Source organism: Sinohyriopsis cumingii, chromosome 4 (genome assembly GCF_028554795.1).
Source record: "Sinohyriopsis cumingii isolate HCF-2022 chromosome 4, ASM2855479v2, whole genome shotgun sequence".
Classification (NCBI taxonomy): Eukaryota; Metazoa; Mollusca; class Bivalvia; order Unionida; family Unionidae; genus Sinohyriopsis; species Sinohyriopsis cumingii.
The window spans coordinates 27,340,838-27,355,231 of record NC_142964.1 but is presented as its reverse complement, the minus strand read 5'-3'; the positions used below and the strand labels follow the sequence as shown (position 1 = coordinate 27,355,231).

The following is a 14,394-nucleotide window of genomic DNA, read 5'->3' as shown; positions in this document are numbered from 1 at the left end:
ATAAGCTGTGACTGCAGTTCTCACATAATTTTCTATCAGACATTGCAGATATTGATATAGATTCTGGTGTCCAAAGAAGATAAGCATGTCCCAATTCTTAATTGCTGGTTTGTATATAGAAAGAAATTCCATACTAATATAATATTAATCTCATACTAATATAATACTAATCTCATACTAATATCATGCTAATCAAATGCTAATATAATACTAATCACATATAATATTAATCTCATACTAATATAATATTAATCTCATGCTAATATAATACTAATCTCATACTAATGTAATGCTAATCAAATGCTAATATAATACTAATCACATATACTATTAATCTCATACTAATACCATAAAATTGGTATGTGGACATCATTTTAAAACATCCACCATTTGCATGAAACGTTTTTCGTAATAGACAATAGATGCTAACGTCACGTGGTAAATTAATATTTTGTTCTTTAACCAAAGTGTTAGAAGGTTTATTGGGTGGGTTTATTTTGTGTTTCAATAAAGGCATTTTAATTGGATTTGGCACATAATCGAAGAAAAAAAAGATGCAATGAATGAAAAAGACAGCGTCACATGGATTGTTTGCCAATGTTGAGAAACACTTTGGCGTTATCGGTGCAGAGCGAAAAAAAATCAAAAATATTTTTAAAGAGGTTAATAAAGATATGTGATATGTATATCTTTCAACTTCGCTGTTTTTATCTTTTCAGTTTATGTTTTTCGTAACTGCACCGGTACACAATACATCTCAGTAACAAAATCTGCGAGAAGTGATTCCGACACAATTCTAGTAGTGAACAGTTTTCTATATCACACTCGGTATACCTAATTAAGTTAGTCCATCATTGTATTGCCATCACTATACCGTTCATTTTCGCGTTCTTGTTGGGTTTCGGAGGTGAAGAACCGTAAGCCAAATAAAACAGATTGTTCTTATAAATTAAATTAACAAACAACAATATCATACTGCATAAAAGCAATTTAACAAAGAACAAACAATGTAATGCATACAAGAAAATTTAACAAACAACAATGTCATAACCCATCAATGTAAAGAATGTGAACATAGTTTGTATGTTTAAACAAACTCTGTTTAGAAAGAAAATATGGACCTAACAAAGCCAGGGTCAACCATATACATGCACAAGATCTTCTTATCGTTTTGTGAAATGCCTTAAATGGTGCGTTCCTTGTTTCACGCACATACACCTACCCCCACACACAAAGGAATAACAGTTTCACACAGTTTTGTAAATGATACTATCTTCTTGCGTTCCTTTTAAATCTCACACCATACAGATTGTATTATTTACTTGTAGACATAAATCGAGCAAAAGGAAAATATTTCAATATAACAAAGAGATGGATGTAGCAGATAGCCAATGTTAGGCAACACTTCTGTTCATATTTAATAGGCTTACCTTAACTTCGTTTGAATTATTTCTGACAATAATACTGGAAGTACTTAGGTCTTAGTCGTACACACATAGAAAGCTATATTTTTAACTTGCCTAAAATCTTACATATATAATTTTCTTGTTACATAAAGAAAACACACACTTAATGTGATATTCGATAACCTATGGTTTACTCATGCTTCATTTATGTTATATAAGCTATATAATTGTGTTATACATCATTGTCTTGTGTTTGTGACAATATGTTAAACTGAATTGAATTAAAGCAATTCCTTTTCCTGAAATAAACCTCCTTGTTATTTAGGAGTTCAATTCTTTTGAAAACCTAAATCTAATCCTCTTTTGAAAATCTATATCTCATCTTTATGCAATGCTTACAAGGCAACTTGGTTTTAATTTGTCCATTGTCCTTTCAATGCGACCGCATGAAATGGCAATCAAATGTACCTAACGGTGTATGCTGATTGGAGGAATTTGCTTTATCGTCTGCACTGCTTGTATTCTGCTCTCTTTACAAATATAGCATTTCTCCCTCAGGCGGCATACAAGTTTATCTGAGCAACTGATGTGCCAATTTTCCTTATTGGCTTAGAGGATTAAAGTACAAAATATTAAAACAAATAGTAGTGATTTAGTCAGAAATGTGCGCCGTTAGTGGTTCATTCCTAACCACAAGAGACAATTAGAGATACATTTTCAACTGTTATCGAACTGATTGATTATCTTTGAGGGAATGAAATGTTGGAAATACAGGACAAAATGCTAGGTCTGCTACTCATGGTAACGGCTACAGGTAGGTGGAGTTATTCTTATTGCAATTTTTGTTGCTTTATTATCCAGTGGTCACAACTTAAATCCTTAGATAAAGATCACAACACCGACATGAGTTGTGTATCTCATTTTGATTCATCCATTTTCCCGCCATTTCCTTTACTTATTATGTGTTAAAATTAAAGACAGAGATACTTATAGAAGCTTAAGAAAAGGCAAATCCAGTCCAACATACATACAACCTGTGCTAAATAAAGGTTAATAATTAATGTTCGGTTCGTAATAAAACAATTTATTGTCTGTTTACTGGAAAGGGAAGCATGAATTGTTGCCTTTTTATGACAGAACATTGTAATACAAGACAACATTTGAAATGGTATGGTAAAAATTCTTTTCTGATATCTTTAAAAGGTCAATTCAAATTATTTCCTTATCTCTGAAAACTCTGCTACTTCATTTACATTGATTCATGCTTGTATTGTTTATGTTTGTTATTTACTTGAATATAACTGTATTGCATTCCAAAGATTAGTAAAGACATTGGCAAATAGAAATGTTGCGAAGTTGGAGGGGGCTAGGAGTCCCTTTGTGAATATCACATGTCACCGGTACAAACTGCGTGCATGTGTACCGTTATGACATTAACCGGTAAATGAGTACAAGCCTGGTTTCAGATATATCGCTTAGTATCGTTTGGTGGTGGGGTGGGAGTGGGTTTTGGTCGGTGAGTTGAAGCTGCTCCATTGCAAGCGTTTACAGGGCATATTTTTAACCATCTAACTCGTTACAGTTGTGTCTTTGTAGACTCCTCGGACATGCATTATTGAAAGATGATTAAGAAACATGCCCTGCACATGACTTTCAGAAATTGTTTCTGAGTTGCAAAATTAAAAATTAATTATACATAGAACTCTTAGTAATTATGTGGTATATTATCTTTTAAGAATTATGTTATTTATCTACAAAAAGTCTTGTATACTTCCAGGCAAGTTTATGTGGATCCCAGAAATAAATAGATCAATGTTGTCACCGATTTTTGTTGGTATCCAGCATCATCAAGGAAAGATGGCTATGTATGTATGTATGTATGTATGTGTGTGTGTGTGTGTGTGTGTGTGTGTGTGTGTGTGTGTGTGTGTGTGTGTGTGTGTGTGTGTGTGTATGCATGCATGCATCGACATAGGAAAACATAAATATTTATCAAATATTGTTCAGACAAGTGCTTTGCTTGCCAGATAAGATAACTGGTTAGTATCGGTTGAAATGAATACCAAGAATTACTTTATAATGTCAGTGATTGTCAAGAAATGATCTTCGTAAGTAGCATGATCATTAAGTCAGTTTTAGTATCAGGACCATATCAACTGATTGGATGATTGATTGTTAGATCATTTATTGATAGACTAGTTTGTTAGTTATTTTAAGTGAGGAATCAGTCTTTCTTTATATTTTTGCGTCTCAATGTACCCTCTATATCTACGCCCCACCCCCATTGTAAATCAAAGTACAGGGAGTGCCTGTATATACACTTGGTCTCAGTCTGTCTACATATAGTCTTTTAACTCAGTCATCTTCCTCGGATTGTCACTTGACAGGTAAAGTAAAAGAAAGGGTGAAATAACATTTTTAAATAATCGGTTGAACTGAGATGTGTGATGACTGGAAAATGACTCAATCATGTGCTTGAAAGCTTTTATTGAACACGGCGTGCTTATCATGTAGGCGTTACGTACCATAATAAACATGAGTTGATTATCATGTAAACTTCCTGCGCCATATTAAAAATAACGTGCTTATCATGTAAGCTTTCTGTGCCATATGAAATATGACGTAATTATCGTGTAGGTTTCCTGTGCCATATTGAAAACGATATGATTATCATGTAGGCTTCCTGTGCCATATTAAACATGACGTACTTATCATGCAGGCTTTCTACGCCATGTTTTAAAAATGACGCGCTTATCGTAAGCTTTCTGTACCATATTAAACACGAGTGTATTATCATGTAAGCTTCCTGTGCCATATTGCACATAACGTTCTTATCATGTATGCTTTTTCTGTGCCATATTGAACATGAGTTGATTATCATGTAAGCGTTCTGTGCCATATTAAACATGACTTGATTATCATGTAGGCTTTCTGTGGCATATTATACATGGGTTGATTATCATGTAAGCTTTCTGTTCCATATTAAACATGAGTTGATTATCATGTAAGTTTTCTGTGCCATATTAAATATGAGCTGATTATCATGTAGGCTTTCTGTGCCATATTAAACATGAGCTGACTATCATGTAAGCTTTCTGTGCCATATTACATATAACGTGCTTATCATGTATGCTTTTTTTTCTGTGCCATATTAAACATGAGTTGATTATCATGTAAGGTTTCTGTGCCATATTAAACATGAGCTGATAATCATGTAGGCATTCTGTGCCATATTAAACATGCGTTGATTAAAATGTAGGCTTTCTGTGGCATATTAAAAATGACATGCTTTTCACGTAAGCTTTCTGTGCCATATTAAACATTAGTTGATTATCATGTAAGCTTTTAGGCCATATGCACATGAGCTGATTATCATGTGCGCTTTCTGTGCCATATTAAATATGACGTGCTTATCGTGTGAGCTTCCTGTGTTATATTAAACAGATGTGTTTATCACGTAAACTTTTATCTGTGATTTTTTAAAATGGCATACTTATCATGTAATCTTTCTGTGCCATATTAAACATGATTTCATTATCATGTAAGCTTTCTGTGCCATATTAAACATGAGTTGATTTTAATGTAAGCTTTCTGTGCCATATTAAACATGCGTTGATTATCATGTAGCCTTTCTGTGGCATATTAAACATGAGTTGATTATCATGTAAGCTTTCTGTGCCATATTAAACATGCGTTGATTATCATGTAGGCTTTCTGTGCCATATTAAACATGAGTTGATTATTATGTAGACTTTCTGCGCCATATTAAACATGCGTTGATTATCATGTAAGCTTCTTTGGCCATATTAAACATGAGCTGATTATCATGTAAGCTTTCTCTGCCATATTACACTTCACGTGCTTATCACGTATGCTTTTTTCTGTGCCATATTGAACATGCGTTGATTATCATGTAAGCTTTCTGTGCCATATTAAGCATGAGTTGTTTATAATGTAAGCTTTCTGTGCCATATTAAACATGAGTTGATTACCATGTAGGCTTTCTGCGCCATATTAAACATGCGTTGATTATCATGTAAGCTTTTTGTGCCATATTAAACATGAGTTGATTATCATGTAAGCTTTCTGTGGCATATTAAGTATGAGTTGATTATCATGTAAGCTTTCTGTGGCATATTAAGCATGAGTTGATTAACATGTAAGCTTTGTGTGCCGTATTAACCATGAGCTGATTATCATGTAAGCTTTTTGTGCCATATTAAACATGAGTTGATTATCATGTAGGTTTTCTGTGCCATAGTAAACATGAGTTGATATTATCATGTAAGCTTTGTGTGTCATATTAAACATGCGTTGATTATCATGTAGGTTTTCTGTGCCATATTGAACATGAGTTGATTATCATGTAAGCTTTCTGTGCCATATTAAACATGGGTTGATTATCATATAAGCTTTCTGTGCCGATTTCGAATCTAATATTGGCAGGCTACTGACCTAATGCTACTTAAACCAATTTAAAGAAAACAATTAAAACATATCACCTATTAAAACAATAATGAGACAAAAAAGTGAATTTAATTATAATTCTCCAGTAGATGTTATTTGTAAACTTAATAAACATTAGACAGCATACACTAGACAGAATACACTATGATGTTTATGTGGTGCATTTGCTGAAGCAAGTCTGTACATTATGGCATCGTTTGGAAAGCTTTTTTGCTGTCTCAGAATCAGGCAAACTTTGTAAATTGGTCTTGTGACAAACTTCGGATATCTGCTCTTTCTAGTTTCAGTTTCGATTATAGATTAGATTGGATTTACTGATTATTTGTTTGCAATGGGCACAGTATGTTTGCATCATACTTCCCAAAGCCACTTACTTTAGGGTACCACGGGTTAATTTAGTAAATTAGCCGTGGTCAGAATTCCAAATATAAGGATATATTCTTACATATGCGTGTTTTGTAATTAGAGATAGGATAAATATCGTATATTACATTTTTGGGGTCCGTTTGTTTCGATACTTAGTAATACCAACTGATGTACGGTTTACAATCGAGTACTATGCGTTCTAATATCCATAACAAGTGAGAAAAAAGTAATTTACCAAAAATAGAGACTTGCCAATGCGTTGTCTTAAGCATAATATAAAAATTTATCTGTTTGACGTTAAAGAGTTTTACATCCCTTCAAGTACAAGCATTCCATTCTTTACGGCTGTTGCAAATAAAGGGGGAAAGGACTATAGCCAACCTCACAGAGTAGCTTTTCATTTTTCTCCACCAAGTCTTGACATGAACTTAGGAAATAGTATGTTAGAAGATGCATCTAGATTCCAGGCTTGTTACAGTATTTACTTTGTGCAATCTGGAACGATTGATACTAGATATTCCAGTAAATACCAATAACGTCGAATTATATTACTGTTTTCTTGATTCTTTTTCTTTCTATGCTTAATTAGAGCCATTGATAATATGTAGGCAAATACTCGGGCACTATGTGCACTGGTATATATGTCTAAGAAGAAAAGAACAATATGTGTATCTAGCAAAGAAAATAAAATTTAAAAGAAAGCGATCATAATAACCACTTTAAGTTTTCATTTATTGCATGAAGAACAATCACTTGGTGTGTTGTGCTTTTTTCCGCTTATATCTATAATGTTTATTACTCTTGGTACATGACTGTATCAATATTATGTGTAATTTTTGTTCATGGCTGTAAGTTTTAGTGATTTTCTATAGTCACTGTATCTGTATTATGGTAATTTTTGTTCATGACTGTAGATTGTAGTGATTGTTTATAAAGAAGATATTACATAATTAATTTTGTACATTGTATAGATTCTATATTTTAGATATTAAGAGTGCCTGTAGATTGCATAGGATCTATAAATAGATGTTGTCAAGTTACTAATAAACAAATCTATTGACAAATTTAGGGTAATTTCTCATTTTCCGGTGCAGTCAGACGGGTTCTTAGAAGAATTAAGATATTTCCCTTGGATGGGTTGCGTCACATGAATAGATATCGTGAATTATTAAACTGAATAGTAAAGTCTGTCACGTGATGTGTATTGCGACATATAGTCGTATTATAAAGAATTAAATGAGCGATCAATTTATTCCTGTTTTGGATTCTTTCCTATTTTGTTTTTTTTTTTTGTGTTATTTTGTTAATCTAAGTCTGCGGACGTATTTTTGTTGTGTTTAGATATTATTTGAAAGGAAACATTTCTTGCAACTATTCATTTGAAAAACAAAATGCTCAATGGAGTAAAATAATTATCCTGGGAATATTGTGAATTGATCAAAAGAGTTCAGGACATTGTAATCATGATACATATGGACGTTTGGCAAATAGTACATTCGAGAACCTGAAATTCTTATGAACATTCGATTCTATTTTTAATTGAGTAGAACGTTTAGGATTAATTTGGATTTAATTCATAATGCTGAAAGTTATCTTACACTTTTATTTTATAAGTTTGATTACTAACTTGTTTGTTAAGTTTTACTAGACTTGTTGGTTGTGTTTCTTTTTGTTATCTAGTTTATGACAATAGCTTCGTGACAAAAGATAACGGATCCGGTGTTCTAAGTGGTTAGAGCTCCCGCATCCGATGCGGGTTCGTACACCAGCTGCGGAATTCCAACTTCTTATGAAAATGGTACTTGCAGCTGCCTTACGTGGCGCTCACCATTAAGATGTTAGAATTAGGACTGGTCGGCCTAGTGTCATGATAATGTGGCTGGGTGGCACATGATCTTACATGTCTGCGACATGATGGGCCAGTGCTAAACATCAATATAAAACTGCCACACAGCAGACATCGTAGCGATATGACTGAAATATTGTGAAAGCTACGTTAGAAACCACATCACACACAAACATAGGTAAAAAGCTAACTAAATAAATAAATAAATAATGGATCATAACTGCCCTCTCTTTCATCGACTGAGAATGAGGTTATTAGTAGATGCAGTGTGCCATTTTTGTTTTTGACTAATGAGAGAGAAGTATTCCATTCAGCGCGTTGAACGTGCATATTAAGCGGATGACTGTGGTCGGTATTCCTTAACGGTGGAATCATGAGTAAATTTGACGTATACTAACATATCGAAATCTCTCAACATTGATTCTAAAGCGATAACGCTAAGCGAGGTGCAGTGTGATATTTCAGTGTTGATTCTCTGTGCTAAGCATCGATTATTATCTAGTCAGCGTGTTTTCTCTAACATAATAGATCACATGCGAAAGGTAGATCGCAGGAGAAACGAGAGAAGTGTCATCCGTTGCGTTTCACATATAGTACATACTCGTACAAGATTTATACGAAAATGTTATGAAATGACACAAGAGCACGTGTCACAACGAAACGTATACTTTGTTCTGGGAGAAAGTTTATTATCTTTAACTGATAACTTTCAGTTTCTCTGCCTTCTTGTTTGATGCTTTTATGTTCCGATTCTATGGCCCATTAGGTAATTGAAGATAGTAAAATTGGTTAAACGAAACAATTAAATTAAGGGGCACTTCAGTTACAATAATTGCTGATAATTTCTTGAGTTAACAATTGTTTTTCTCTCGATTCAATTTGTTACAAAATCTACTCTGGAAGAGGACAGAATATCAATAAATAGTGATGTAATGTGAATAAAAACCACCAAGTTTGTCTCATTTGAAGGAAATCTATATATTATCAACACACACATTAAGAACGTCCGTGGAATGTTATATTTCATCTGTCTTCGTGATAGATGGCTTTTTGCCACTTACCTTCTGACAAATTTAGTTTTGAAAAGAGAGATAAAATTTCCCATTCATACCGAAAGCAAAACGTCTTTTACATTTTCTCTTCAATTTAGATAAAAAGCATTATTTTTTGTGCGTGAGGGTGAGGGGCGATTTCAGCCATCTTCTCGTTGGTCATATTGCCTGGTAAATGTATACCATGCACAGAAGAATCAAGATTATTGGTGCAATTTAATTGGTCATATCGATTTGTTAGGCTTAGCTGCCTGTATTTGATGTTGGTTGTCAGTTTTTGGTAACCATGCCACACCGCTATGTGCCGTGTGCACTACTTCACTGATTCTAAAGACAGGCATCGTCTAAAGATATTTTTATTTTTTCTCATACTAAGGGTGACAATAATAACGATGTTACATCGCTATGCACATCTAACTGACGGGACAGGCAAACTTCATGTTCATAATACTAGTTACAGGATGGCCAAGTAACATTGTTTTGTACTCTATCACACATCGTCGCTCATGCTAGATGCAAACTTCATTAAAAGATGTCTTCATATTTTGTTGATAATGCGAGTTACATGATTAACAGTCGCGTGTTTTGTCTGCGTTCAGATTTTTCTTTTATTGCTTTTCCACTCTTTTGCACGCAGGTACGCACCTTTCTAGCTATTACATTTTAAACTACACAAGTAAAAAAATAATTAGTTCTCAAATGGAAAAGTTAAGTTGAAAAATACTTTTCAACGGTATTTGTTATTATCGTTTGAGGCTTTTTTCAAATAAAAGGAACAAATTGACATTCCATCATGATCAGAATAAGTGACAATGAACACAGATGTCAAAATAGGAATATATATATATATATATATATATATATATATATATATATATATATATATATATATATTTAATGTCAGTGAACATCACTAATTAAAACACAAGTTAATAATAATACCATCATAAGTTCAATTTCACTAAGTGGCAGTGGCAGTATTATTCATGTATATTAAAGGATTTGAGATGCTTTATCGAGTTTTATGTATATCCTTTTTGCAATCTCCTTCAAATGCATTCAAAGGTGTAATATTAAAATGAATATAGAAAATGACTTTAAAATTAAACGCAAGCCACGCTGAACAAGGTGAGTGTGATCATTAATCTAAAAAAAATTAAAATGACTATTGCTTATAGACATTGTCTACGCAGGTCACAGTATTGTAATAAATTTGGTGTATGCGCATTTGCTGATAGCGCCCGGTTTTAAGGAATTCTTAGATTTTTGTGATTACTTGTCTGATTATTGGAATTCGGTGCAATAGAAATATTCCTTTGCCCAAAATAATTAGCCACTTACTAGGAACAAACGTCACGGAGTAAAGTGTTAGTGAGTTTCCATGATGCCGTGGTTCACTAGTAATGAATTCAGGTCCAAACCGAATGAGTGTCCATGTAATAATAAAGTCCCTACTAAAATCTAGTGGTGTACATTGGTGGTGAGACTGAAATTACAGTATTTACGGAAGGAAACCGGTAAATTACACAATGAAATCAATAAGAAGGGGCTCGGCAGATACAGTTTATGTCGCCATGGTGGCAAGTGTAGTGCAGTTATACTGACGAAATGTGCTTGGAAACCATGGATTGAATGGCCTAAGGTGGCTTAGTTAAAATAGTTCCTTGTGCTAAGGGTTAGTTGTATAGTTTCTGTGGCGTGAACTGCTGGCGGTACGGAAACCTAACACAGAGAAACCATATACTGGCAGGTTGTGAGATCTGTGGTCTTGCATTGATTAGAGTAAAATTTATGTATAGAATGGACACGTCTGGCTTTTTAATTTACAACTGAAGTTGTATGGAAGTTTTTGGAAATATTTGGGTGAACTTTTGACTTCTAGCGGGAATCGCGCATGGGTTTGACACCGCTCGGTCAAGTAACGACCCCTGGCTTGTAACAGTATCATTGAGCCTGCTGCAACAAATAGTCTTTCTAGCATTATTAGTGTCTCTGGTATTAGTCTAGCCTTTCGTCCTGCTTACAATACATCTCTGGTATTAACCTATGTGTTGGTGTCAGTTCAGCTCTGGTAATAGTCTAGGCTTTCCTCTTGGTGTCAGTTCAGCTCTGGTATTAGTCTAGGCTTTCGTCTTGGTATCAATTCAGTTCTGAATAAACTCTTAAGAATTTTAAGTTGAAACTCTATTGTCCACTATTCAGTCTAGTATTAGTCTAGGCTTTCTTCTTGGTATCAAATCAGCTCTAGTATTAGACCAAGCTTTCGTCTTGGTATCAATTCAGTTCTGAAGAAACTCTTCAGATGTTTAAGTTAAATCCCTACTGCGCACTATTCAGTCTATTCTAATTCTGTTTTTGGAAAGTCGATTGTCGGTACGGGACAAAGTATCAGAAATTTTCTGTAGCTGATTTCCTGCATCGAAGTAAATTGAATTCATCGCAACATCATACTGCCCAATTGGTCTTCGAAATCATCTTTCATTAAATCTTTTTATTCTCTTTGTTGCTTGGTTGTAAAGGAAAAGAGTTAACCAGACTCCCAAGTGGTTCTTGTCTTTTCTGATAATAATTATGTCATATTGTTTATTGATTACATCTGAAAAGAAGGCTATATATTGGCGGCATTAAGATGTATCAACTTACGAATGAATTTAAATATGTTCAGCTAAATTTCATTTTTCTATCCGAAATAATTTTAGCTGTTCCAAAAGATTCCTTTATGAAGCCAATGAGGTGAAAAATCAATCACAACGGTTTATGCCAAACTTTGATACAGCTCGTTACTTGAACATTTAAGGTGGGTATAATGCAATTGTGGTTCGGGCTTAAATTTTTTAGAATTAAACTTTCGAATTATTAATAAACATACAGCTCGTTTCAGGTTATTTCTTATTGGGGGCTTGGTTCAATTCATTTGAATAATCAGGCTTTAAAAACAACATTTTAATGGTTTGCTAGATAAGCAGCAGAGAGACTGGGCCCACCAACTATTTCGTCCAACAGGACCATCTATCGAAAACATTTCTGATAGAAGTTCTTATTTCACAAAAATAACCCTTCTATCCAGAAACTATGATGACTAAATCCTCTTTTCTGGATAGAAGGGTTATTTCGACAAAGATAACTCACTATGAAAAATGTTTCTTCACGTGGTGACGTCGACGACGACTTTGGCGGCCCAGTCTCTCTGCTGCTAACGATGTAAAATATTTTAGGATTTTTAGTCAAAAAATGTATCTAACCCAACTCGATACCGTGTCCGAGGATCATGTAAATTTATTGTTACAAATCCGTGTGGATTTGCCTGAGCACGACTAAAGAAACTTCTGAATCTATTTATGTCCATGTCTCCGCTGCACCAAGTCTGATGAATATTTCGTAACGTGTGTACGTCAACTCCGTTGAACACTGCAAGGATGTTACAGTTGTCTCTGATCACTTTCGGAATTTGTGTATAACGTTGAGTTACATAAATCACATCAACGTTTCTGTGCCTGCCACGTGAAAATATCCTGGCAGGGTTTGATTGTTTGTCCAACATGATATCATCGTACACGACTAAATTATTAATACTCCCATCGATATCATCGATACTCGGTGCTTCATTGATATCGGTTATAAAATCAATAACATCTTCGTGAAAATCACTTTGATTTTCCATTATCGATTTTGCACTTTCGTTAAAATCTTTTAGCACTTGATAACATCGCTGATCGTCCACAGACGGGGCTATCAAATATAATTTATCCCACTTCATCCACTTCATTATCAAATTAAGTAACAACTGTGTCTTACCCGACCCAGATGGACCTATGATAATCATTCGGATTGAATTTGGTAGCGCTGAGTTATGCTTGATTGGCTCTCGTCGCTTTGTCGCGGAAAGTCAGTGATTTCCATTAGATATATCATAAAATAAATATGGATTTATATTGTGTGAAATGCCGAGCACGTACCCCCACTACGGATACAACAACAATTACAACAAAAAATAATCGACAAGCGCTCACGGGTAAGTGTGAACGATGTGGCACAAAAAAATTTAGATTTATTAAAAAAAAAAGGTGATATCGCAGCCAAGTTAACAGCGCTGCCAGGAGCTCCGTGGGCTAAATATCCAGGAGAAAAACATCTTCCAGGATATAATTACTGTGGTCCAGGAACCCGACTTGATATCAGACTTGATGCTCAGGATCAACCAAAACCAGGTGAGTATCCGATAAACGCTATTGATAGCGCGTGTCATGCTCATGATGTAGCTTACCGAAGCAAGGATTTGCAACAGCGCCATCTCGCGGATGTGAAATTAATTCATGCGTTAAATGCCATGCCTGATAAATCTTTCAAAGAAAAGTTAGCATCCTGGTTAATAAAATCCGCAGTGAAAGGTAAATTAGCGTTAGGTACTGGTATATAATGGAGTCGATTTATTATTCCCCAAGCGGATACTGGAGAGGTAACGCAGCAATTGATAAACTGGCCAGTGCGGCATCAGTAACACGCGCGGTTGCCAAAAATTGGTTATCCCGACAGGCAATATGGCAAATTTATCTACCGCGCCCTAAACAAATTCACTTCGCGCATTTCGATGTTAGTGTGCCAAATGAGGTTCATCAAGCTGATGTATTATTTCTGCCACATGATACTATCCGAAGACGCACATACAAGTACGCGTTAACCATAGTTGATGTTGCCAGTAGATACAAAGATGCGGAACCGTTAACAACTAAAACAGCATCTGAAGTTGCTTCTGCGTTTGAAAGAATTTATCGGCGAGGTCCTCTGCGATGGCCAAATTTATTACAAGTTGATCCTGGCAAAGAATTTCAAGGTGCAGTATCATCGTTGATGAAACAACATAACGTCACCATACGACGAGGACACACTGAAATTCACCGTGATCAGGCAATTGTTGAGCGATTCAATAGAACACTTGCTGAGCGGTTATTTGGATATCAATACGCGAAGGAATTCATTCAAGATACGAGATCGCGCGAATGGGTTGCAAGATTACCAAGCGTGATAACTGCGCTAAATAATGAAATAACTCGAACAACCAACATGAAACCTTCCATCGCGATCACGAAAAAAATATACCCGTACGACGTGATTCTTCAGCGCAGCCGATACTGGGTAATGTTACTGTAAGATATTTATATGAACCAGGTGAACTTGAAGGTGGTAAACGAAGAGCGACTGATCCCATTTGGAGTGTTACCACACATAAGATATCCACCGTGACAAGATCCACTGGCAG

At 34.9% G+C, this 14,394-nt stretch overlaps 1 protein-coding gene across 2 annotated transcripts in view; it reads left to right on the top strand.

Moving 5' to 3' along the window:
- The first annotated feature begins 1,981 nt into the window (after positions 1 to 1,981).
- LOC149800854 (lachesin-like) overlaps positions 1,982 to 14,394 on the top strand; it is a 175,029-nt gene continuing 162,616 nt past the window's right edge. For both annotated transcript variants that reach the window (XM_089954226.1, XM_089954224.1), the window contains exon 1: positions 1,982 to 2,220. In XM_089954226.1, coding sequence (XP_089810352.1) covers positions 2,166 to 2,220 — 55 coding nt within the window. In that variant the 5' untranslated portion in view covers positions 1,982 to 2,165. The remainder of the gene's footprint in view (positions 2,221 to 14,394) is intronic.